The sequence below is a fragment of the Piliocolobus tephrosceles genome, chromosome 17 (assembly GCF_002776525.5).
Source record: "Piliocolobus tephrosceles isolate RC106 chromosome 17, ASM277652v3, whole genome shotgun sequence".
NCBI classification, from domain to species: domain Eukaryota; kingdom Metazoa; phylum Chordata; class Mammalia; order Primates; family Cercopithecidae; genus Piliocolobus; species Piliocolobus tephrosceles.
The window spans coordinates 29,620,942-29,648,755 of NC_045450.1; the positions used below are offsets into that span (position 1 = coordinate 29,620,942).

Here is a 27,814-nt window from a genome sequence, read left to right on the forward strand (position 1 = left end):
GGCTGGCTCAGGAGGTGTGGGGCGGGCTTGGCGCTCACAGGGCGCCGATTTCCGCTGACAGTCCCGGGAGCCCGCGGCCACCCCCCGCACTAGGCCGAGCTCGGCTCAGCAGGCGCCCCAGGGGCTCAGATCTGCGCTGGAAACTGCGCCTGGCAGAGAAGGAGCAGGGGGTGCGCCGACCTCACTCTCCACTCCGCACCGTTGGCCAAGTAAAACCAATTCCAATTCCGTAATAAAAGGGTGCAGAGGTGCGCTACTAGCTCCGTCCGTTCCTACTGCCGACCCTTAAGGGGTGGCCCTCCTATCCCCAAGGCTCGAGGAGGTTCCCCGCCCAGGAGCACCGCGACTCCCCCCGAACTGAGTTTTCCATGCGCCACGTGTGGCAGGCAGGAGCCCAGGCCTCCTGGCCGCGTCCACAGGGCGGTGCAGAGGGCAAAGCCGGTTTCACTTGCTTCCTCCGGGATCCAGAAAGGTCTGACGCCGGGAAAATACCCAGCCCCGGGTAGGGGCGACCCTAGGGGCCCCACGGATCTATCTCACAGACGTCCTACAGAAGGGCCCTGCAAGACCTAACCTGATGAGGCCCCTTCCACCCTTTACCCCTCGGGGGAGCCATCATTCCCCTGCGAGCCCTCCTAGGTTATTCCTGCGCACCCTGCATTGACTTCTGGCCTTGGAGCACCCTCGAGTTTTCCCCGCCTGAAACGTGGGGACCCCACAATTATTCCCTTCCAAAGACGCCTCCCAAACCTGTCTCCTGGCATCAGCGACGCTGACACACGGCGGCGACTGCCCAGGCTGCCCCCTTCCCCGTCCCAACCATCTCATAGTCTCCACAATGACTTCCCCAGGTCGAGGGCTGTACTGAGACCCCGCATAGTGACCCCGACACACAGGACGATCCTCCAGCACTCCCTCAGACATCCCGCCCACCCTACAGTGGAGACCAGGCCCCACCCTCCATTCAGGCGATGACTTCCCCCAACCACCCCTAAAAAGATGCTTTCCCGGAGACCCCTCGCAGGGTGCCTCTGTCACACAGGGGCGACCCTATAAATCCCTCCCCAGACATCCTCGGCCCTCCCCAGATGGAGACCTCACAAGGGGAGGACTCCCCTGGAGAGGATCCTCAGAAACCATCCTCAAAGCCACCACCACAACCAGAAAGACCCGAGGGAGAATCGTGGCCACCAAACGCATCTCCACACACGCACTCCTCCCGGCGCTCACAGCCACCTCATCCCATGGAGACCTCAAAACCTCTCCCCATGTTGCAGGGAAAAGAAGAGTCCAGCAGAACTTCCCACAGAAGAATCCATTTTCCTTTTATTCATTATGCACTGGAGCTAAAGTACAGGGCACGAAGGATTTTACACAAAATTTTAAGTTCTTATGTATAGGTTTTCATGGAAATTTAAACATTTAACAATGATAGGGATAATAGATAATAAACTCATCCTAAGTACATTATCACTAGATTTCAGCAATTCTTACTTTGCCATTTATTTTCAAGTATCAATCCAAATATCCTGGTAGTATTCTAAATCAAATACAAGATACAATATCATTAATTTTGGGAAAATTTAAGTAACTATATCTAACAAGTGAAGATAAAAAAGAAAATATTATCACAACTAATACAATTTTTAATATATAAAATAAATTTGTGTATTTACCAAAGAGCAGACTCTACAACCACTGAAGGTTTTTGCATGAAATGTTTTAACATCTTTAGTCAATATTTTATCTTCAGACACAAAATATCAATACATGTAAATTCAGTTACATATAAAGGGCCACAGATTATGGTTGGAGGAGGAAATCGCAAATCGACCGTAGGATATTCCAAACTACTGCACTGTGAAAGTAAAAGCAAGAAAGAAAATAGGGATTCTTACTGTTTCTGATCAAAGGAAAGGAAAAGTAACTCCCAGAAAGCCACTCCCTCACTTTGCCATATTCAAATGTCTAGGACAAGGCACAGGTCTGGCCATACCCAAGGAAAGATGAGGATTCAGGGTGTAACAAAAGACAGCAGGGATCATGGGGCATCTTAGGATTCTGCCCCCCACATCCACCCTTGCACAAAAACTTGATGTAACGTCTCACATTGGTGGGGATCTGGTCTTGTAAGGAAAAACAAAGTCTCAGAAAGTGTTTCCCGTGTAGGTTCTGAGGCAGTTGATCCTCAGTGCCTTCTATTTTGGAAGCCAGAAAATTCTTTCTTGATTGAGAAGGGGTGCAGTCCTGTGCACCATAGGAGTCCCATTGTTGACTGCATTTCAGTGGGTGCCACCACTTATTACAACCAGAACTGTGTGGGCAAACTTCCTCAGGATGCAGAAGCCACTCCCATGAGAACCGCTGCTCCTCTCCATCTGTGAACAGACTGACAGATGCAGGCAGCACCAGCAATCTCTTGAACCACTGCGGTGCACTGGAAAATGTGAGTCGTGGTGTGTCCCTGTGTTAGAATTATTGAGAGGCTTTTGTTTTGTTGACAAGTGCTGAGACTATACAATGCACTAGGGCAAGATTAGCTGGGAAAATGATCTTCTGATAATGTTTTGAACCCAGATGTTCCTCCTTTGTTGTTTTCCTGGAACTGGGTTAATTCAGTTTTCACTTCCGTAACTCCCCTAACAATCCCAAGGCCAGGTCTTTTACTGCTTCCCTAGGTGGCGTGACCATTATCGGCCTAGAGAAAGATGAGCTGATTTCATCTCTTCCTTTATAACCATGACATGGGGACCTCATTTCACATGCACAGATTCCCTCCAAAGGCTAGATGAGCAGGCCTGAGCCACTGTGGTGCTTGGAGTAATGACAGCCTTGCCCCGATGCCACTCTCTCTTCCCACCATTGTTGACTTTTGGGCCATTGCACATTCAGTGCCTCAGTGGACAGGGAACCAAACCCAGGTGCTCTCACAAATCTGGAGCCAATTCTAAAGGTTTTTGAGCTCCAGCTCAGTTCAGACCATTGTCACCTGCTAGGGACTGTGGGTGACTGTGGACACCACTGGCACCTGCTTAAGACTATGGGTGACTGTGGACTCTGAGCTGGGATGTGCTGTGTCCATGTGACACTCCTTCTCCCCAAGAGTTGTTCAATAAAGTGGTGCCCTAGGAATGCCATCTGGACCCAGTGAAAGAGGAAGGGCAGGAAGCACCTGGCACCCACTGTTCATACCACCATCACCAAGTTCCACAATGTGGCAAACTTGAAGATGCTTCCTCTGGATGAAAATCCTAAACAACAACAACAAAAACAAATAACAAAACAAAGAAAAAAAAGAAAATCCTAATTTTGTTGTTTCTTTAAGCAGAAGTGATATTTTCTAGTCTTTACAGTTGAGAAGTTCAGGGTCTTTTAAGGCCAATTTCTCTCTTTAAGATAAGATGGCATTAGAGCACCGAATACCAATGAAGTTCATGCTGATAGCCCTTTTCAATGCAGCTGCATCTCGATGCAAGTCTTTGTATTCACACGGCCGTGACACAGCCTAGGAAAGTAAATCAAAGAGAAAACAGGTACAATTTTAAAAAGGGCCCCAACTTTTTTTTTTTTTTTTTTTTTTTGACATGGTGTCTTGCTCTGTCGCCCAGGCTGGAGTGCAGTGGCGCAATCTCGGCTCACTGCAAGCTCTGCCTCCCGGGTTCACACCATTTTCCTGCCTCAGCCGCCTGAGTAGCTGGGACTACAGGTACCCGCCACTGCGCCCGGCTAATTTTTTCTATTTTTAGTAGAGATGGGGTTTCACTGTGTTAGCCAGGATGGTCTCGATCTCCTGACCTCGTGACTCACCCGCCTCAGCCTCTCAAAGTGCTGGGATTACAGGAGTGAGCCACCACGGCCGGCCAGGCTCCAGCATTTTTATAAAAGGCATCACTGATAAGAAGCCACACATACAGATTCCTTTAGATGGTTCCCCTGCAACTGCTTTGGCTAAGGTTTACACTGCCAGGTTCTGAGGATGCTACTCTCTGCCCATTCACTAAGGTGATCTCCTTTAAGGGCTATGAATAGATTGCCAGAGCCTAGAGGAACTTACTTTATTAAGTTATTTTAAAATTGGGTTCATCACTTGATGATATAGTCACATAAAAAATAAAATAGGTCTCCCAAAGATTTCAAGAGTATTGTGACACGATCCTAACAATATCATCTGTTACCTGTGCACTTGTTCCTTCAACATAATAAACATGCACTTGTGCCAAAAAATCAATTTACTCAGCGATTCAAATTCTATGCCATCTTTATTAGTTACTATATACTCAAAACAAATTTTCATGAGACAGGTGTGTGCTGGGCTATTTTGGAACATCCAAGAAGTCTAACGACTGAAGTACCATAAGGTGCTACTTATATGCACACTGTGGTGGAAAAATGTATTACTCTAAAGTACCACCAAGATACCAGAGAAAGTGCCAATTTTATATGTGTCGATTTCAGTTGTAATTTTCTTGTATACTCACTGAGGGTCATAAGCCATAAATCTTACATTGCCCCATGTAAGTTACCATTTTCATTAAAAACCCATATCCTTCCTATAGCCAGTACTTGAAACACTGGCACCTTATGCAGTCTAAGTAGAAGTCTCTCAGACACTACTGCTTTGTCTAATAAACTCATGGGACTGCATTGTGATATATACAGTAGACAATGACATAAATTTCCAAACTATGTAAGTAAAAGACAGTCAAGAGTGGTAAGTGCATTGTGTATGTAGATATAATTAGGAATACAATTGCATTTATTCACATATTGTTGTGTGAATGGATAGAGGTTAAAAACACCCATTAAAATCAGATTAAATTTAATTAAAAATATTCTGAATTATGGTCATAGCAGAAAGAATATCAATAATTTTTTAAGAATATGGATCATTGGCCAGGCACAGTGGCTCATGCCTGTAATTCCAGCACTTTGGGAGTCCAAGGTGGGCGGATCACCTGAGGTCAGGAGTTTGAGACTGGCCTGACCAACATGGTGGAACCCCATCTCTACTAAAAATACAGTATTAGCTGGGTGTGGTGGTGCATGCCTGTAATCCCAGCTACTTGGGAGGCTGAGGCAGAAGAATTGCTTGAACCCGGGAGGCGGAGGTTGCGGTGGGCCAAGATCGCGCCATTGCACTCCAGCCTGGGCAACAAGAGTGAAACTCCATCTCAAAAAACAAATTAATTAATTAATTAATAAAGAATATGGATCCTTCTATAAACCATAACAGAAAAGCAATATGATGCCAAAGAAATAAACTCTTTTGTCTGTTAATTTTAAGGCTTTCATTTTCCTAATCACTACTTAATATGATTTTGTAACAAATGTTGGCTTTTGTGGCCAATGGAAAACTCCAATACATGACTTCACATCCTTACCTCTAGTCTCTGTGCTTTATCTTTGTGAAGAAAACTAAATAGAAAGTACAGGTCATGGTCATTTGCCAAGGCACGCAGGTCGAAGTAATATTTTGCATAGACACTGGCAGATACATGAATATTAAACTCAAGTAGCTCCAAGAAACACTTCTCCATCTTGCTCCTGGGGGAGGAGAAACACAATAAAACCAACATAGGACAATTCTAGTCAAGTGGATTATCTTTAAAAATATCATTCTGAGCTACTAGGATGCTCTAAATTGTTTTGAAACAAATAAAGGCTGCCTGGTCGGGTTCCTACACTGATGTCCAAACAAGACACAGCTGCTTGGGGTCTCTTCTGCATTCCAGCACCCCAAGTTTGGGATGAGGGAAAGGTGGAAGCCTCTTCTGCACTCCCGCTGCGGACTCGGGGTTCATTCTTCAGAGTTCCCTTAGGGCAGTTGCACAACTCAGACTCCGTGCTCACTCACAAGCCCCGCAATAACAATCACATGACAAGCATGATGGGTGCCATTTATTAGCTCTGAAGGACCTCCAGGCATTTTTACCAGGACAACAATAGGAAGGAGCTTACTGAAGTAGAGAAGCACCAACAGGAGGACTGGGCGCATCACCACAGCAACAAATGGACCCATGGAGAGCTACCCTATTATCTCAGAGGAGGAAAACTCTAAGGCTACAAGAAGGATTCATCCCAAATAAATACCTGAGCAAGCTACATTCTGTGGCAAAAAGAATCCCCTTCCCTCATGCTCCAGCGCACAAGGCTATGTCAAAGGGGCATAACTCAAGTTTCTGCTCACCTTAGTATTATGAAGAGTTGAAACTGCCACTATGACAGGGCAAGGATATTCTTTAATTTCAAAGGCAGAAAAATCAAGGAGAGACATTTTGGCTAGACTAAACCCGTTTTATGATGTGATTTCTAGTAGGGCCCTGACCTTACACACGCAGTGTTGCTGCTGAGTTGGGAATGCAACCCTGAAGTGCTCAGCATCTGTCACCCCTGGCCAGAACGGGATGTGGGGGAGTTGAATGCAGTGGAACAGGAAAGGGCTGGGAGCCATCCTCTGCCACATGGTCATCCAGCCGCCCTCACCAAGGCTAAATTAACAGGTACACAGTTAGAGTAAATCTGGCTGTTTTCAGAGTAATCCCTGTAATGAGTTAATTGCTTAAAAATGATCAGTATCTGAACAATACATTTGGTTTCTTGGTTTGAAAATTTTAGTGTTTTACCCACTGGCTAAGTCAACAAATACGTGATGTTCTCCTGTAAGGGGGACAGTTAGATCATGAGCCAAGATGTGGTGATCTCATTTGCTGAACTTAAAACCCAGTTGAACCTACTTCCAAAATTAATTTTCTGTTCACATGTCCATAAGTCTATCGAAATTTAAATATATATATTTGAAGTTTATATATATATAATTTGAGTTATATGTATAATTCAAATAATACATGAATAGATAGCTAATCAGGACTAAACTTATTACAGGAATTAAAGGCACTTCACGGTCCCTTTTTTCTTCACTCGTACATTGTAACTGTGTAGAAATACAGTACTTCACAGAATTAACATATTAATAGAAATTTAATCCTGAAGAAAAGCATTCTGTGTATAGAATATGCATCTTCTGGGCTTTGTGGTTTTTTAAAACGGCTAGATGATTGAATAGCATACCCTTTACAGACACAGCAAATTTTCCAAATAGTAGCTACTTAGTTTAACTTACTTTTTAGAAAGGAAATATATTCTAGGGAGACACACAGATGTTGGAAAGTTTTAAGAAAAATCTGATGGACACCAATTTTTTAACTATTACATTTACACTCAAAATGGGACCATTGCAAACAGTCAACAGCAGGGGGCTGACACAAATGTCTATTAAACACTTTGACGTAACGCTTTTCAACTTCCCAAGATCATAAACAAGCAGCCTGTTCGGAGCATAGCTCCTGGGGTGTCTCCATTCACACACCAACAGCACTGTTTGGAACTGGTCTTGTTGGAACTGGGCTCTGCCCCCACTGCTCCTGGAGCTTACTTCTGTGGAACCTGCACATATCCCTGCATGCTCTCTGATCCTGTGACTAGAACTCAGAGCCCCAGCCAGCTTAACTGCAGGTTTTGAGAACAATTCAGCTGTCATAATGGTAGAACTAAGTGTTCATGATTACAAATTTGAAACTGCCTTTGCAAAAATTGTAACTGAGAAAATCGTGACGGTGAAAGAGAGCTGATCTAACTGACTTCATCTTGCTTCTAACCTCCAAGCTGTCCTTGTTCATTCCTAGGCAAAGGCCAAACTAACTTTGGGATGAACTTAGTTTATGGTTTAACTTTGAAACAAAGACGGTAGTAGCAGCCCCTTCCTAAAACAAACCTGCTTCCTGCCTAGGGACTAGACTGCCTTTCCAAGACTAACAAATAGCCACAAGATTAGAAATTATGGTTTAGGAGTCATGTGGCTGAAGGCTGCAAGAGTCTGAACCGCCCCATATTGCTCCTGGGAATAGCATCACTATTGTTAAACCTAAGATCCAGAGCTTGAGATATTTTGCAGGCCCTGTATTGGGATCAGGTGGCACCACTCCAATCAATAAACTTGGCTCATCTGGTTTTGTGGCCCCCACCCAGGAGCTGACTTAGTGCAGGAGGACAGATTCACCTCTCTCTGATTCCATCTCTGATGTGACCAATCAGCACTCCTCACTTTCTGACCCCCTGTCCACCAAATTATTCTTTAAAAAACCATCCCCGAGTTTTTGGAGAGACTAATTTGAGTAATAGTAAAACTCTGATCTCCCTGTACAGGTGCCTCTGCATGAACTAAACTTTTTCTCTATTGCAATTCCCCTGTCTTCATAAATCAGCTCTGGCTAGGCAGCAGGCGAGGAAAACTCAGGCAGTCACAAATCTTGCTTCCTTTGAGGGACCAGTTTGCAAACTGATGACTATGATCAAGGCCACTTTAGTGTTTGCAGTGTCCAAAGTACTTCTATTAGTTTCAAGTTCATTTGCTGTCACACTCTTTGCTAAAATGGCTACCAGAAATACCACCACGATCACTTGGTTTACACTATTAGCAAAGTGGTGTCAACAATAGATTTTTGGTTTTGTTTTTGAGAGAGTCTGGCTCCATCACCCAGGGCTGGAGTGCTGTGATGTGATCACAGTTCACTACAGCCTCAACTTCTCAGGCTCAGGCAATTCTCCCACCTCAGACTCCCAGGTAGCTGGGATCACTATAGCTGCCTGTCACCATGCCCGGCTAATTTTTTTTTTTTTTAATTTGTACGGACAGGGTTCACCGTGTTACCCAGCAGGTCTTCAACTCCTGAGCTCAAGCAGTCCACTCACCTCAGCTTCCTGAAGTGCTGGGATAACAGGCATGAGCCACTGAGCTCAGCCACAAAGGGGTCATTTTTAAACGTAGATATACACTGAGGTATATCTACAATAGACACTATATCTGCAATTGCAGACATACACTGAGGTGATTCAGAATGATAGTATTATCTGGAGTCATGGACAAAGGTCACAAAACTAACTTGTGCCACTGCCTAGAATGATCTTGATCTGCTGCTGCTGCTTAATGTGAACAAGAGCTGCTCCCTTGTCTTGCACAGATGCAGCCTGCACAGCTGTCCTCACTGTCCAGCGGGCACCCAGGAAGGCTCTGCTGGAAACGCCTCCCTGCTTACCCTGCCTGCCAGCTCCAGGGCCCGTCCCTTCATAGCAGTCATGAGGCAGGATTGGAAGGGAGCCCTGGTGAAGCTGTGTTTCAGTGTCATGTTGGTGCATCTGGGAGGAACTCCATGACCCTGCAAGGCTCCTCGCACTCTCATGGACAACTCCAGACCCCAGTGTGCTGCTGCGGATGTCTGAGTACCCATGGAGCCTTGTGAGTGTGGTGGGCATGGGGAGATGCCCCAGAAATGCTTCTCACACTGCAGGAGGTGAACATTGGAGCTTCTGACTCAGGCTGATTTCCAAACACATGCAACATTCCCAATGGGGAGGGGCCAGGGCACAGGAAACTGTGGCTATTTAACTTGATATCTCAAGGTTCCTATAAAAACAGATCTTCAGAAAAAAGGGGGAGGAAAGGACCAGCAAAAGCAACTTCACAATGGGTGTCTTAGGTTGAAGCTATAACTTCTCCATAGTCCAGAGCCCTTAAGACCTTAACAGTGGCCAATTATTTCAAAGGCCAGGTGTTTTCCCCTTAAAAAGGGACTGAAACTGGCAGATAGCTTCTAAAAAACTGTAAAGATATTTACTGTACTGTGTCATTCTGATAGTACACTTGTATGAGTTTTGCCAAAAAACAATCAGAAAAATACTTTTCAGTTTATCCAGGAGGTTATTACAACAATAACACATCAAGACCTACCCATGAATGCCAGAAAATATAAACTGTTATACTAAAGCTGGATAGAGAAAAGTCTGTGGCCTTATGCCTATTTCCTTTGTCTGCACAATGAAACCTATAAAGATATTTTCTACAATGTTAACTTGGAGAGCAAATAAGGTAGGGAAATTGGTTACACATGTCGCCAAAATCTTACAAACTCACATGTTCTCAACTGCAATGTCCTTGGGATTCTGGCTGTCATCCACACTGCACAGACCACGATTTCTCCAAACCTTGGAGGCAAGAAGCATGGCTCCAAGGACAATCTTTTTCCAATTAGTAGGACAAAGATCAATGTTAGCACTAGTTAAAAGTCGTTCGATGTACACCTGTAAAATAGAGCACTGCTCTTTGATTTCAGTTCAGTGTAAATGTGGTGATACAAACATTTAAGAATGAAAGATTTCTTCTGGTTTTGACCAGAAAGTAAGTGCCTTTTATTCTTATGTTCTGCAGAGACTTTGCTCAGACAAAGCAAGAGGCCAAATCACAGTCATAGTCAGATACCTCTGCAGCCTACTCTGCCCATAGACATTTCCAGCCCAATTTCGGTCACAGGGATGACTGGACATCCCTGTGGGCATGAAGAGAGGCACCATCAGTCCCTTCACACTCATGAAAGGCAGCACAAACTCAGGCCCAGTGCAGATTAAGTTGTTCAAGCAACACTCCAGTGCCGTCCGTGTGCAGTGTCACACCTGGCTGGCAGGTAGATAGGAACTTTACAGGTGTGCCATGCTTGAAAATGTAACATCCAAATGATACAACACTGCTGTCTTCTCCTTTTCACAATAACTAACGGGCTCTTGGGACACCAGCTGAGGAACTGTGGGTCAAGAGCGCTTCCCAATGACTGCCATGCAGACAGCATGACACGGGGTCTGTGTGGCTGAGAAATAGTTCCCATATTCAGTGCTTGATAAGGAACACACGTGTATGAGAGTCCTGCCACAGCCCCTATTTTCCACATCTCCACAATCACTTCATGAAAACTCATTTCTTGTCCTACAGTATCTGCATTCAGTCAGTTCGGTTGGCTTTTAGGCAGAGACAGCTGTCGTCCTCTGTTTCCCTGGGGTTCCTCTCAACCTGCCAAGCAGTTTATGAGACAACCTCAGGAAGTATTTCTGTTTATCCAATTTCTGTCCTATAAAGAACTGGGTGAGGGACCAGCAGAGTGAAGGTGACAGAGGTAAGCTGGGAGGCATTGCTACCCCAGAGGGTGCTCTGCAGAAGAGTACATCTCTATGCTACTTGATGTTTTTGTATCAAAACCAAAGGAAAATAGTTCATTTTAAGAGAGTTCATTCATTGTCCGAAGGTTATCAGATTGGCGGCTCAGATCTGGCAATGTTCTCCAAACTCAACTGTGCTGTTGAACGTGGTATGTTCTTTTAAGAGATTCTGCTCCCTTTCCCCCTAACTCTGCATGATTGGGTATCATAGGAATGACCCTCCCTCCCAGGGTTCAACTCCATGGGACTCGTTAGCGAGCACTTAAACAGTATTGGTGAGCCCTCAACCTCCTGTCACCTTTACTGGTAAGCTGTACTTGCTGACACTCAGTAATACCACTTGCCCTCCTGGGTCAGTGAGAAAGGTCCTTTTTTAACACCAACTCTTCTATCAGCACGGCGGATCCCATCCCACTTTTGCAGAACACTGTTCCCCAAATCACCTCTTCTTGAAGACTTTCTCCCTCTCTGCCAGAGATTTTCCCCAATACAAATGTGTTTTCTGTTCCCATCCTGCTCCCCACAGCTCCCCAGAGGCATCCTCTCATTTGCTCACAGCATCAAGCCCTGTTGCCAGCTCCTCACCTCCCATCTCTCCTTAACCCACCTCACCCAACCCCATCACTCACCTGAGACTCCTCTTGCCAAGGTCCTCAGAGTCTTGACCTACAAACCAGAGCCCTTCACCCCAAGTCTCCACTCCCCAAGCTAGCCTTTTTCTTGTCCAGGTAATTGCCATTGGCTGAGCTCCTGGGGACTAATACTTACATGTGAGTTACCCTGTTCCAATCTGTGTGCAATGCCTCTGTGCCTACCTTCACTGGTAGGCTGCCTGCTTCAGATTCTGAGCCGCCATGGGTTACAGCTCACCTACATCACCCTAGCTGCTTCTTTATCCTCTTATGCCCCAACCTTCCTCCCAGCTGCGGTCTACTCTCCCCAAAGCAGTCGCCATCACCTCTTAAATTAAGAACACTGCACTCCCCTGCTCAAGATCTGCCATGAGTACCCCCATCAAACTGGAATAAAACCTGAACTTCTTCCCATGGCCTGCAAGCAAAAGGGCTCTGTGAGCCGTGGCACTGCCTGTGCGGCCTCATCTCTTCCATTCTTTCCTTTATTCCTCTCACCACATGGGCCCCTGCTGTTTGTTCCTTGAACACACATGAAATGTGTTCCCGTCTCAGTCTTGGCACTCATCCCACTGCCTGTCATGCCAGCCCTCCTTATTGTCCTTGCTTTATAGTCAGGTCACTGTTCAAATGTGATCCTCTAGAGAGGCTCTTCCTGATCATTCTATCTGAAATAGTGAGCCCCTCCCATCACTCTCTCTTTATCCTGCTTTGTTGTTTTGCTATTTTCCATAACCCAAAAAAATGCTTTCCTTATTACAACATAAGCTGATAAAGACAAGCACTGTGTTCAACCTGTCCTCTTTATCCCAGCACTTAGGAGAGTGGGACAGGGTCGGCATCCAGAGGGTGTTTATGGAATGGACAACTTCTTGCAGCATTTAGCACTGTGACCACAGTCTTTCCTATCTTGAATCTGTATTTTTCTTTTATTATCCTTTCCTGCTTTTCCTCCTCCCACTCTAGCCACTTTACTGGGGGCTTGTCCCTTACATGCTGGTAGTCCTTACAGAGCTATCTTCTGTCTATCTTCTTTTCTTTTCCTTTTTAGAGATGGGGACTTGCTATGCTGCCCAGGCTGGACAGAAACTCTTGATCTCAAGTGATTCTCCTGCCTCAGCCTCCCGAGTAGGTGGGACTATAGGTATGTCCCACCATGCCCAGCTTCTCCACTTTCATTCTAAATACTTTCTCTGCATTTGAGCAGCTACTCTCTTTTTTTTTGAGACAGAGTTTCGCTCTCATTGTCCAGACTGGAGTGCAGTGGCACGATCTCGGCTTACTGAAACCTCTGCCTCTCGGGTTCAAGTGATTCTCCTGCCTCAGCCTCCTGAATAGCTGGGATTACAGGTGCCCACCACCACACCCAGCGAATTTTTTGTATTTTTAGTAGAGACAGGGTTTCACCATGTTGGTCAGGCTGCTCTCGAACTCCTGACCTCAGGTGATCTATCTGCCTCAGCCTCCCAAAGTGCTGGAATTACAGGTGTGAGCCACTGTGCCCAGCCTTGAGCAGGTACTCTTACTCCTCATTCCTTATTTCCAGTTCAGATTCATGCTCCAGTCCCATAGATCCAAATGTTGACTGCACACGGCCACTCTGCTATCTTACAGGCACACCAAATTTAGTCTGTCTACAGTGAACTCCCCCTTCTTCCAATCCAGCTTTCCCTCCAGCTTCAGCTCTCTCTCTCTCCAGCTGGAAGTTCCACTCCTGCTTCCCGCCAGCATGTGCTGAAATTCCAAAGGGCCTGCAGCTCAATGAAGAGGCCTGCGCCTGATCCAATCCCACAGAGGGATTTCTATGCAGGTGCCTAGCAGAAGCCTTCTTTTCTAAGCTCTAGCCAGATGCTAAAGGAGAGGGTATCTTTTATCTCCTGGCAGTGTGGTTGACATTCCTCTACAGGTTAGTGTGGGGAGGGTAAACCAATCCCAGTCATCTGAAGAGGACTTCATATTCAGAATGAGTCTCGCCACAGGAATTGTGTGAGAATGATGTAGAGGTGAGGACACAGCCACGGCTTAGCAGGCTATCTAGCAAAGCCTGTGTCCAAGCCTTACTGGTACCACATTCCTGAGCTATTTCTGGAGCAGACACAAGAGGTCAGCAGGAACAACAAAGCATTCAGAGCAGCAGCTCTCAGTCACTGCATGCATCAGAAGTGCCCAGGGAATATGGCCTGGGACTCAGCTTAGACCTACATTGGAATCTGTTGAGGGAGAAACCAGAAATCTCTCCTGCTGCCTTTAATAGCAATTATTCTGTGATAAGAAAACAATGGCATCACTTTAAACCATAATGATGATTAAACTCAAATATGTGTATTTACTTTGCTTGCACAGGTTTCTCTTAAAAGATCTGATGATAATTTCAGGAATCTACTTTTAGTTAGAAACATGGCCATACACTGTGTAGGAGACCAGTTGTTAAAGATGCTTTTTAGATAAGAAATATCTTACCAAAGCTGCGATTGCACATGGAGCTGTTAGTTTTATGACTTGAAAAAGAGTACAGAAATATCTGAAAATACAGTTGCGTTTGGGATCATGCTCGAAGGATTTCCCTGGAGCCTTGTCTTGCTGAAAGAAGAAAAAAGGCAATATAAATATCCACTCAAGAAAACTTTTTAGACCTCTTAAGATGGCAGTGTTCACATTTGTGCCCATGTGTCCCTTGCAACAATTTTGATGGGATAAATGTCTTTTAATTTTATAAATATAAACAGCGGGATCTGAAAATATTTTTGGTTTTCTGCAAACATAGGCTCTAAGGTGGTCCTGTGGCTATCATATATCTGAAGAAGGAAGTTTTTAAATTTTTATAGCATTTAAACTTATTTAAATTTAAATTGTTTTCTAATTCTATTCACAGACATTGTGTATATTTGTTAGGACTACTTACAAATACTAATATTGTTTACTGCTATAGAAAATTATTTTTTTTAAATGACACATTTTGTTATTTGTATGGTATATTTACTCCCTTTAGTGCACTAATTAAACAAAGCTGCAAGTCAGCTCTTGCTCCAGCATGCCCACTTGACAACACTCCTTATATAAGATGATTAAATACAACAGAGGGAAGACTTAAAGGTGGGTGATTTTGACTTCAGCATGAACTACATACAACTCTGAGACAAAAATAGAACCTCAAAGAAATAGAACTTACTGAAAGTGGATGTATTGGCTCTTCAAAAATAGCCAGAGATCTATTTGCATATCTATAAAATAAGAACGTACATTTAAGAAATTAATTCGGGAATTGTTAACATCTTGGTGAAGTATCTGCTGGGAGTAGGACATGGAGGGTGGACGGAGATTCATCTTGTTTGCTTTGGTAAAATTTGTTCACTAAAACAGTTTTTGCACATAATGTCCTGAACTGTGAAGTCTTTTCTACATTGATGAGCCAGACTTGCCTTTAAATATTGACCCCCACCGCTAACAAGAATGGTAATAAACTATATCTATTTTCACTCCTCTAACCTCATGCTGGAACACAAGACCATTTTATAAAGCAGTAGCGGTTGCCAATAAAGTGTTTAGAACTTTTAATAAATGTGAATGAGATTCAGATTTCCCAAATTTTCCTTTATTATACATTTATCATATTTGTTTAAGTAGTTTGAGTTACAAACTTAATTGCCTTTTTATTTTAAAAGAGGCCAGTCTTGAATGAACTTTAAAAAACTAACACATTGTGTGCTCACTTAGGAAACCAGTGGTTCTCCAAATGTGGTTTGTGTACCCCTGAGATTCCCTAGGAGGTCCATGATGTCAAAACTTTTTTTTTTTTTTTTGAGACATGGTTTTGCTCTTTTACCCTTTCACCCAGGATGGAGCACAGTGGTACAAACATGGCTCACTACAGGCTTGGCTCCCTGGGCTCAAGCAATCCTTCTGCCTCGGCCTCCCAAGTAGCTGGGATGAAATGTACACACCACCATGCCCAGCTAATTTTAAATTCTTTTTTGATATAGATGGGGTCTTGCCACATTACTCAGGCTAGTCTCAAACTCTTGGTCCAAGTAATTCTCCCACCTTGGCCTCCCAAAGTGCTGGGATTATAGGTGTCAACCACCATCTATGGCCCAAAATGTTCTTATAAGAATACTAATTCAACCTGAGAAGCTGATTGAAAATAAAACATAAGAAAAATTTATTACTTTCTGAACGTATTAAGACATTGCTTGCTTTCTCACTGTCAACACTTGTAATGATTTCATAAAAGCAAAAGTGGGTAAAACTGCTGGTTTCTCAGTATGAATAAAGGCCATGGTGCCAAATTATATTAGTATTCATTCCACTCTTCACTGCCCCTTGCAGTTTTTGTTAAAGTAGCCTGCTTCACTTAATAATGTCCTTGATGAAACAGTAAAAATATAATGGTGTTATTAAATCCTGAACTCTCTTTTTAGTATTCTAAGTAGGAAGTTCACATAAAACACTTCTGCATACTGGAGTATGGTCATGTTAAAGAAAAGCACTTGTGATTTAATTGTGTGCTGAACAAGCCAGTTTTTCACAGAACACCATTTCCATCTGAAAGTATGACTGACTGTCATTCTCAAAAAAGAAGTCAAGTGAGTCTGTCATTTCAAGGAAGATAACAAGAATTTGTCATCTATAATAAAGCTAAAGCTTTCAAGCTGAAAATCAGGACTTGGAAAACTCATACCTACTATTGGGAGCTTGACAGTGTCTCGATATTTGAAGACATTTTTATAATCATGGTGATACTTATGAAAGTGAGTTTTTTTGACACTATATATGAACATGAAGTAATATTTTCCAAATAGCCAGTGCATAATATTATAAAAGCCAGTGAGGGGAAAGATCCATTTATTGTACAAGAAAGATCCATGAGTATTAGTGGAATGAATTCATTGATATGTACAATCCCATTATAACTGTTTTAATAAATCAGCATTTGTGAAGTTTTGGTGTGGTTAAAGGATACCCACAATTACTTGAACGCTTTAAAAATACACATTTTTCCTACTATATATTTGCATGAGGCTACTTCATCTTTTTCTTTCTTCTTTTCAATAAATTGCAAACAAGACATAAACAAATACACTTTGAGATCCTCAATAATTTAAGGGTTAAAAGACTCTTGCAGACCAAAAACCCCACAAATGATTCACTTTAATACTGTAAGATAAGCACTCTACAGCTTATAATGTCCATAATTAAAACATAACAGCGTGTGTCATATTATACAAAGTGATGAGCCGGAGCAACAAGGCAGGTTTTCTAAGAGCTCACCTGTGCTTTATGTTGTAATATATTGCCAAAGTCACACTGTGGAGGGGAAAAAAACATATTTGTAAGAACTGATTTTATCATTTGTTAGGCCTGAATATATGTTTTTAAAAGGAGAGGAGGGAATTCTCTTAGTGGCCCTGAAATCTTCTCATTCAAAACAGTACCATATGAGCACTTTTCTTTTGTTTTAGCTCTCTGGCTTTATAGTGAAAATAGGAGAACCAAAATGCTAGGCAATATGCTGTTAGAAGATGTTTCTGCTGATGGTTATTATATATAAATAATTACATATTTTCCCTGTCACTTGCTCTTCTACCCATAGAACCTTTCATCCCGTGCAAGTCACATCTATGTGTACATATGCTTACATTTAGGCCATATAGTAGTGTTTTGCTTTTTTAGTGGCTAGGCCCTGCATTTCAGCTGATTTAGTTCACCATCACCTACTCACCCATTTGTCATGATTTCCCTAAAAACACATAATGAATGTGCTTTATACCAAATAAAGTAACTTAAAATCACCTATGCATAATTATTACCGGAAAATTTATTAGTAAACATAATGCACACAAAAATTGATGACACTTGTAGCTATCCTGAAATAAGCAGCACTAAACACACAGTGTAACACCACATCATAAAATACTCAGGTATTTCCACATTCGTTTAAACAAAATATTAGTGAACAAATACAACTCTTCAGATGTATGCTACTGTGGTCCTAAGTCATCCTCAGATGTTGTGTGTCAGCAAACAGGGGCTTCTCTTGGATAAGTTCTGTGCTTCCATTTGCCCTCAGCATTTAAAATGAGGCTCAGAATAACTTGAGAAGGCAAATTTGGGTTGTAAAAAGTAGGCCTTACAACATTATTAGCATCTAAGATGGATATTTCTATAGTGCCTCAAACAGTTTCATCTCCAAATTGATTTCAAAATCACAGAACGTAACGTTACATGCTGAAAAGGACCACTGAACCTTACATGACACCCATTTTACAAATAAGAGAACCAAGGCTTCAAACTGATTTGCCCAAGGTCCCCACATAGTGCTTTTGTGAACTGCAGGTGTTCACAAAACACCATGGTATGGTTTAAATTTAAGCATATGCACACATACATAGAAATGACTTGCACAGACGAAAGGCTCTATGGGTAGGAAACAGAGCAAACGACAGGGAAAACGTGTAATTTATACGTTAGAACCATCACTCCTCCACGCAAAGGAAGCAGTAGCCCCCTTGTTTGCTGCACACTGGATCACCCGAGGAACTTTTAAAATGGCCTCACCGCCAGCTGGAGACATTCTGATTTAATTGGCATTGGGTGTGATTTGGGCATCAGGGTTGTTGGTAAAGTTCCCCAGCTGATTCCAATGTGCAGCAAAGTTTAGGAATGACTGAGTTAGGGTTAAGGTCGGAATCATCTGGGATGCTTTTATCCATATAATGATGCCTCACATACTTAACCGTTTTCCTAAAAGGCTTGTGAGTGCCCAGAGATGGAGAGAATGTGGAGCTGGGAAGATGCATGTGTTTGCAAACATATATTTTGAAGAAACATGTATATGTGAGTCTAGTATGGCTCACTCATCCCTTGGACAACAATGGACTACTAACCATGAAAAACATTTTTCAAAAGCCAATTTGCTGTATTAATTTGCTCAGCAAATCTTTATTTAATCAAAGTAAATATATCAAACGATCCCTTCTAAAATTTGAGAGCAAATTAAAACTAACTGTATTTCAAAAATAGACTTCTAGGCCAGGCATGGCAGCTCATGCCCATAATCATAGCACTTTGGGAGGCTGAGTTGCGTGGATTGCTTGAGCCCAGGAGTTTGAAACCAGCCTGGCCAACACAGCAAAACCTCGTCTCTAAAAAGGAAAAAAAAAAATCTGTTTTAGAAAAACTTGTAAGACTTAGATGACGCTGGAAGAAAAAGCAGAACCTCTACTTGTTTGAGCAAGGTGAAACTTAACAACTACTTTTGAATTGCATACTGAAACATCAGAATCTTTTGAAATCAGAAGAAACCAGGGACTTGAGCCAAAACAGAGTGCCTTTTTACTCAGGGTTGAATACAAACATTAAGTGATGACTCCATAGAGGCCAAAGCTGAGGGCTTTAGACATAGATGGAGTCTAGTTCCTACTGAAACAGAATTTGATCTCAGTAATTGTTATACCTGAGAGAGGAAAGTGACATTATTATGAGTAAATTTACCATTTTTAATTAAACTAGGTTACTAACAAATTAGCTTAAAAAGCTAGTACATTAGAAACAAAATTAAGCTTGTAAGCTAGTCATGTTTATAGACTGGAAAGTTAAGTTACGGATAAGGACATTAACATTCAAAGGTAGACTTCTCAAACTGTTTTCCTGAAAATCAATACTCATAATCTAAGGAGATGTTAATAATGTTCCCTGGCCATCTCCAATGGAACTGGGCTTTGTTGTGACTTTTTAAAAAATTTTTATTTTATTTTATTTTTTAAAATTTTATTTTATGACAGAGTCTCTCTCTGTTGCCCAGGCTAGAGTGCAGTGTCGTGACCTCTGCTCACTGCAAGCTCTGCCTGCCGAGTTCACACCATCCTTCTGCCTCAGCCTCCCAAGTAGCTGGGACTACAGGCGCCCGCCACTGCGCCCGGCTAATTTTTTGTATTTTTAGTAGAGATGGGGTTTCACTGTGTTAGCCAGGATGGTCTCGATCTCCTGACCTCCTGATCTGTCCGCCTCAGCCTCCCAAAGTGCTGGCATGAGCCACCGTGTCTAGCCTATTGTGACTTTTTAAAGAAACTTGAACCCGTCGTACAAGGGTGTTTTGAAAAGTCATGTGTGATTGTGGCCTATGAAGTGCTTGTGCATGATGGGAAAATTTAAATGCAGATACACTATGGCACCACTGGAGGATAAGATGTTCCTTCTTCCAAGAGTACTTTCCAAAGTAGTACTCATTGTCTTAGGCCTGTAGCCCATAAAGAACTAATAATTTCTCCCAGAAACATCCAATAAAAAGCACCTCTCTTTCCCATTAGGTTCAACAGTGTCGTAACACAAATGCATCAAATAAATAGCTACACTATTTCTGGGATTGCTTATTTGCTATCTGGCTTTCCCTTCTGCCACACAGCATCTGAGGTTGAAAGAGAAACAGAAAATTCATATTTAGGTCCCAGCAATCCATATATCATTGACATCAGTTTCTTGAACTGCTTGCTGAAAAGGGAAACCAAATGGCTGAGATGACAGAGGATGGCCGGGATGCTTTTAGCATATGGGCGTCTGTCCCTCAGCCCTTGGCAGCCTCATTGTACTCACCTTTCTAGTGTGTGTCTAAGATCAGGCTGGCTGACTGTGCTGTTATCTAGCAATATGGTGGAACATGAGCTGTATTTTCTATCAAGATGCCATGGAGGTATCTGAAGGAGAAAGAAGATAGAGAAAAATGTCACAGTAGGCTGAACCTACAAAACTGTGGACTGTTTTCCTTAGTCAAAATGTCCAACAATAAAGCATTAAGGTATTTCTTATGCCCCGTGACCTGCCTGAGTGTGGTATCATGAGCAGCTCTATGGGAAACTCATTGCGGGTGCTTCACTTCTGCAGGTGATGTTCGAGGAATGGGTTATAAAATGCTGCCCTTGCTATGATACCAATCATCAAACCTGGCTCTATTATGAATTCCCTTTATAAATAATGGGAAAAGTTTAAAATAAGATTTCATGTTCTTTTAATTATGCAGTAAAAAGCAGCTGAGATTTTCTATTTCTATTATTCATTAACTACAACAAAACGTCATACATTAAAAAATATTGGCACAAGACCATTTTTATTGCAGCAAATAAAGACCTAATACTACATTCACTAAATTGCTAATCCTAATCCTAAGTGTGCTCATTCAAGAGACAGTGTGATGGAGCCAGCATTTTAGAGTCAGAGAGTCTGCGTGCCAGGGCGGCTCAGTGACCAAACAAGTGAGGGGCCATAGGTTTCTCTGGGCCTGTTTCCTTGGGGGAAGATAGAAAAAGTACTGCTTTAAGACTCTCTCACATCTGAAAATGAGATGATGAAAACAACTTCGGGAATTTAACTTTCACTTCATGTTTACATAAGACTGCTATTACATTACTCAAATGAGAACCTCTGAGAATACTTTGCATTCATTTCAAAAGTTGATTGATTTTATCCTGTAAGTTATTTGACACACATCATGGCACTTTCCTGCCTCACTCATGCTGCTCTCTGCCCGGAATAGCTATTTCCCCCTTGTCCCAGCAAGCTTCACCTCCTCTGCCTTCTGGGATCCCTCTGCCAGCAGCCACACCACAAAACATTTCCGGTTTTGTATACTCCTCAGTTTAATTCACCGTTTGTTACATGATAGCAATTGCCTGCAGAGCATCCCTCTGGTGAGAAAGTAAGCCTCTCCAGGGGAGGGAGGGCCCTTTCTCTCCTACCTGCAGCTGCTGAGCACAGAATGTTGGAGAAACTAAGGAGTTCAATGAGTGCTTGACAAGTTATTTAAATCAGTTACAATTTGAAAGGTAAATCTTCCTACAGTTACAAATCGGTGACAATCTATCTGCAGTGCTATCAGAGAGGTTACAGTGAACCTTTCCAGCCCTCTAGAAAATAAAGTATCTCTGAAACACTTTAAAAGTATCTATTCATTTGTCAAGAGTGCAACAGTCAATATGGAAACTGCCTCATCTATGTTTAAAAAAATGTTCTTCCTGGCTGGGCACGGTGGCTCACTCCGGTAATCTTAGCAGCTTGGGAGGCTGAGGCGGGTGGATCATGAGGTCTGGAGTTCAAGACCAGCCTGGCCAAGATGGTGAAACCTCGTCTCTACTAAAAATAGAAAAATTAGCTGGGTGTGGTGGTGGGTGCGTGTAATCCCAGCTACTCAGGAGGCTGAGGCATTCCAGCCTACGTGACAGAGCAAGACTCCGTCTGAAAACAAAACAAAACAAAACTCTTTCTTAAAAATAATGGCAGTAACCAAATCCTAGTTACCAAATAGTTGAAGAGATCAACAGCATTATTTAAAATCACAAAATACCAATTATTTTAGCTTTTAAAAAAATAACTCAGATGAGCCTTCCTTCCTCCTGTTGGGATATGCTTGTCTGCATCATGTTATCACACTCTTCCATCAGGGCCTCCCACAAGTACATAAAAGACAGGGAAGGGAGAAGATCTAGTGATTGTTTATAAAAGTACACAGTATTTAAAAATTGCCTGTAGCCAGTAATCAGAAATATCCATACAGTCTAACACCATTTTGCTTGTTTTAGATGCTTTTTACTGTAAATTCACTTACTTTTTTTTTTTTGAGATGGAGTCTTGCTTTGCCGCCCAGGCTGGAGTGGAGTGCAGTGGCCGGATCTCAGCTCACTGCAAGCTCCGCCTCCCGGGTTCACGCCATTCTCCTGTCTCAGCCTCCTGAGTAGCTGGGACTATAGGTGCCCGCCTCGTCACCCGGCTAGTTTTTTGTATTTTCTATTAGAGACGGGGTTTCACCGTATTAGCCAGGATGGTCTCGATCTCCTGACCTTGTGATCCGCCCGTCTAGGCCTCCCAAAGTGCTGGGATTACAGGCTTGAGCCACCACGCCCGGCCAATTCACTTACTTCTTAACAAAAATCCCAGATGTTTTTGAACAATATTACTATATGAAGGACCAAATTTTCCTTCAAGGTAGAAATGTTATAACTGTAGCTAAACTCTTATGTTTCTTAAGCTATTCTATTAATATGTATACTTTACATTAACAGTGTATGTGTGTCGATGTACATACTTTTATTGCCTCAAAAAACAAATATACTGTGAAAAATGAAAATTGACTCATTCAGATACTTTCATTCCAAATGAAAGAAGGTATCCCTTAAGGTCACTACTATTAGGGGTAATACAGCATAATACTACACCATAACAAAAGTTGTTTCTGAGGAAAAATCCATATATGAGAATAAAAAGAACAGAAAAAAAAAATGTACCCAAACACAGACTAGTTGGTACAGCTTTAGATGATATCTGTCCCCATTTTGTTCTATTTAAAATTTCGTATAATGAACATATATCGTTTTTTGTTTTTGTTTTTTTGAATTCTTGCTCTGTTTCTCACCCTGGAGTGCAGTGGCCTGAACTCACCTCACTGCAATCTCTGCTTCCCAAGTTCAACCAATTCTCCTGCCTCAGTCTCCTGTGTAGCTGGAAATACAGGTGTGTGCCACCATGCCGGGCTAATTTTTGTATTTTTAGTAGAGACAGGGTTTCACCATGTTGGCCAGGCTGGTCTTGAACTCCTGGCCTCAAGTGATCCACCTGCCTCAACCTCTCAAAGTGCTGGGATACAGGTGTGAGCCAACACGCCCAGCTCTCAAGATCACTTTTTTCTCCCAATTTTTTCACAAGACATGTTTCAGATATTTTAAAAATAATTAATGACTTTTAGCTAACTTAAAAATTTCTAACACTTTGTGCACTAACAAAAACAGTTCCATCTATGTTGTACAGCAATAGGACCTCATGGCAGGTATAGAGTTTGAATAGAATTCTTACACAAGGCCTGAGTGGAAAAGTGTAATATGCTTATTGTAGGTATAAATAGAAATTGTCTGAATTAATGTATAATTATGTCAAATTTAAACTTAGATTTACACTTATATATGGGTTCTAAATTTGGATTAAATATGATGGATTGAGCAGAAATTTATTTTCTCTTCCTTCTGAAATCTCATTAGCATTAGTCATAAAATAAACATTTTATACAGGACCAGGAGACAGGATAGATGGAAGATGATTCTGAGTCAATGTTGTGAGTTGAAAAGCAGATAGAGGAGTGGCAACTGACATGGAAGCACAACTTTGGAGCTGGCAGGGAGTGACCGGAACAGAAACAAGCAATCTTGTTTGAAGAACCCAACCCAGGCTCCAAAATCAGAGGCACATGGTACCTGGGAAGGTAGCATGAAATATACAAGACCAGCAAGTTCAACTGTAAATCTGTGCTTAGAGCCTCAAGTCTACCTCTCCTCCCATCTTATAAGGAATTTGGATGTGTATTCTCTGGATATATTATACCTGAGGGTTTCTGGGCTCAGAGCTACAAGGGCTGAAACCTGGGAAATGGGAATAAATTGCACACACAAAGTGAAACTCCACCTTCCTTCCCAACCCTGCTTCTGGAAAGCCAGCAGCCATGCTTGCACTGCCCAGGCAGAAAATTGGGAGACCCTTCTTGGAAGAAAATGGAACCAATGCAAAGAAAATACCCTCATACCCTCATATGATACACTGAGGTCCCCCAAAACAAAAGCTGACTTGACCTCCAAATCCCCACAATGAGATCCCTCAGTGAACAAAGGTCCTGCTTCCAAATAAAGAAAGCCAAAGGCCACCATACATCTGAGGGAAGTCTCCAATAAGAGTTCAAAATAACAGGAAAAAGGAATTCCTGGGACCAGTAAAAATTCAGGAGCAAAACTTTTTTAAAAATCTTAAAATAATCTCCTTAAGGAGATAAAAAAAAGTCAATAGAAGAGTTAGCACAGAAAGTCAAACAATCTCTAAGAAGCAGAGCAAAAGACAAATTGGAAAATAGGAGGGGAAGAAATTAAAGATCAATACAGAAATACTGGTCTAAGAGGCTCAATATCTGAATCATAAGAATATTAAAATAATAATAGAGAAAATAGGACAATTCTCTAAAAGAGACAGTCTGCAGACTTAATGGCCGCAATAAAATAAAAGGTTCCCACGAAGCTGTATTATACAATTCCAGAATCCCAGGAATAGAGAAGGTCCTAAAAAGCTCGAGAAATGTAAAAATGTGTTAAATATGATGTATCACACAATGGCAATAGTTTCAAGAGCAGTATAATGAAAACACAATACAGAAATGTCTTCAGAGCCGTGAAATTTAGTTTTCGCTGTAGGATTTTATACTCTATAACTCTATACATGTATGCCCATGAGCTTTTCCTCAGAAACTGTGCTCCAGCACCACTGGGGAGTAACACAGGGCAGAGGGCAATGCACAGTCTAGGACTCAGGGATCCAACATGAGTGGTCACAGAAGAGTTCAGAGAGGGCTCCCAGGCAAACAGGCTCAGGGCAGCCTAGGGATACACAGTCCATCCTGGAGGAGGATAACCAAAGGCCAAGGAAAGTTGCTTCCAGAGAAAACATGGAACATATGTTTTAGTAGATAAAATATTATTTTTGATAGGCATGTAACAAATGTTACAACACTTGGGGAAGAATAGCTGTCAAAAAAGAGGCAAAGGAACATAGTCAGAAAATTAATTCCACACACAAAATAATGAAGGATGCGAAAACAAAGAGGCCAGCTGGGGGCTAATGGTCGCATTTGGCTTTATGAGCTATCATGGGCTAGGAAAAGGGGGGTTATCTGGGAGAAGTGCAGACGTGTTCAGATTTCAGAATTACTTCAGAGAAACAATGAAGGATGTACAAGGAGGAGGCACAGTCAGAATACTACATGACTCAGCAGTGAATAATATGTGCATGGTCATAATCATGTAAATATCAATTAGTGATTTAATAAAAAATGTGTTTCAGGTGGAAGAAATGGGGAGGGAAATAAGGTCACAGTGGAGTGAGGAAGCTACTCTTTCACCTGCTATGACAGGAAGTCAGCAGAAAGTGTTGAAGAAAGTGGATTTAGCTATTTTTTAATTTTATTGGAATACAAAAGATTTAAATATTTAAGGCAGATATTTTTATCACAACCAAATTTTAGTAACTTAAATGTCAGACACCCTTAAACATGGTCACAGTAAGCTAAAGACTTACTTACTTAAAGTATAAATCTGATACTTAGGAAAATAGAAGAGATTTAGAAAATCCACCAAAAAATGATCATGCTAATAGCACTGACTTCCTGTTAAATTTTTAAGGAATCATGACAGAGTTTTAATTCAAACAATTTCTTAACTTTTCAAAAGCTTACTTACATAATATAGGTGAGAGCTCCTCCTCTTTTCTTGCACTAAGAATGAAAAAATAATCAGTTCTGGCATAAATACCATAGAATAAAAGTAGTTGCTAATCATCTGATTATCACTATATAAAATGAGATAAAATTCCATTTTTAAAAATTCTTACCAAAAAAATTTATAATTTAAATAATCTGGCATGATGAATCTCATAAAGTAAAATCTAAAAATATAGTTTTACTTTTTGACCTAACAGATATTCTATTGCATAAAAATGAAGGAATTCCCATATACACAAGGAAAGGCAAAACAAATTAGGCAATGTGTGTGCCCTCCAAATCTCATGTTGAAATGTAGTCCTCAGTGCTGGAGGTCAGGAAGTATTTGGATCATGGGGGCAGATTCCTCATGAATGGATTAGTGCCATCCCCTTGGTGATGAGTGAGTTGCTGCTCTGAGTTCATGCATGATCTTCTTGGGTTTTTGTTGTTTGTTGTTGTTGTTGTTGTTGTTCTGAGATGGGGTCTCACTCTGATGCCCAGGCTAGAGTACAGTGCTGTGATTATGGTTCACTGCAACCTTGACCTCCTGGGCTCAAGTGATCCTCCCACCTAAGCCTGTGGAGTAGCTGGCGCTGCAAGCATGCACCACCACACCTGGCTAATTTTTAAATGTTTTGTAGAGACAGGGTCTCATTATGTTGGCCAAGGCTGGTCTCAGACTCTGGCCTGAAGTGATCTGCCTGCCTCAGCCCCCAAAGTGCTGGGGTTACAGGCATGAACCACTGCACCTGGCCTGATCTGCTTGTTTAAAAGCAGGCAACACCTCCCACTCTCTCTTGCTCCTCTCAATATGCAAGAGATGACTTCACCTTCCACCATGATTATTAGGTTCTTGAAGCCCTTGCCAGAAGCAGATGCTAGCACCACACTTCCCGTGCGGCCTGTAGAACTGTGAGCCAATAAAGCCTCTTTTCTTTATAAATTATCCAGTTTCAGGTATTCCTTCATAGAAATGCCAAAATACAGGACAGATGAGAAATTTAGCTAGTAAAAAATTTACCTATTGTATATATGAACCCCGAAGCAGTAGTGTTTTCTGATTCTACATTTACACATAGCTTACTTTCATTACCAGGATCTGATAGCTGACAGCTCTAAGAACCAGTTTCTGGCCAGGAGCCAATCTCTAGATGCACTAGAATCCCTGCCAGCATCCCAAATGACTTATCGGTCATCTACTAATATGTCACTAAAAAAAAAAAATGGGTCTTTACACAACTGAAAAGTAGCCTATCTTAAACTCAAATGTTAAAATGAGTGTGCCAACATAACTGAACATGGCATCCTCAGCACACAAAATCATTTTGTTCTAACACAGGTCTGAAGAAAAAAAGCTACAAGGAGGACTTGGGCCACACTTTGTTCCCTACAGTGCCTCCTGCTTTGAAGTTGAACTGGTCTCACTGACACACATTTCTCACTGATGAAGGGATGGGGACATGGGGTAGGTTTTCTTCTACTTCCATATACTCCGTGTGTGAGAAGCCCATGGCTCCGGAAGAAACTGAGAAATACAACAATCCTAACCAGAAGTTACCAGCTCAAGACAGGCAAAGTCGACACAAACTATGAAAATGCAGGGGAGAAACCCATGTTTTATTGTGTGGCATTACTTCAGATGTTATTATAGAATCCCCACTTCTTGTATTCTTGCTATTGAAAATAACCGAAAAACATGGTGTATGGCTTTTTTGAAAATAAAGTGAGATTTAACAGAATGTCACAAAAAATAAGCAGGAGTACAGAAAACTCCTACAGTTCTATTCTCATCCTAAAACAAGCAGGATGTGGAAACTTTACCCTAGTTTCACACACTAAGGCTAACCTGGAAAACAGCACAGGCCAT

General features: G+C 42.0%; 1 protein-coding gene across 1 annotated transcript; it reads right to left on the bottom strand.

Annotated features, from left to right (window-relative positions):
* Window positions 1-272: 272 nt before the first annotated feature.
* On the bottom strand, window positions 273-27,814 carry LOC111525685 (putative cyclin-Y-like protein 3). The gene is made up of 8 exons (XM_031934440.1): window positions 27,794-27,814; window positions 20,262-20,362; window positions 14,842-14,893; window positions 14,133-14,252; window positions 9,968-10,134; window positions 5,382-5,544; window positions 3,424-3,505; window positions 273-514 (listed from the first exon to the last, which is right to left on the bottom strand). The coding sequence occupies exons 1-8, from the start codon at window positions 27,812-27,814 to the stop codon at window positions 273-275; spliced, it is 948 nt and encodes a 315-aa protein (XP_031790300.1).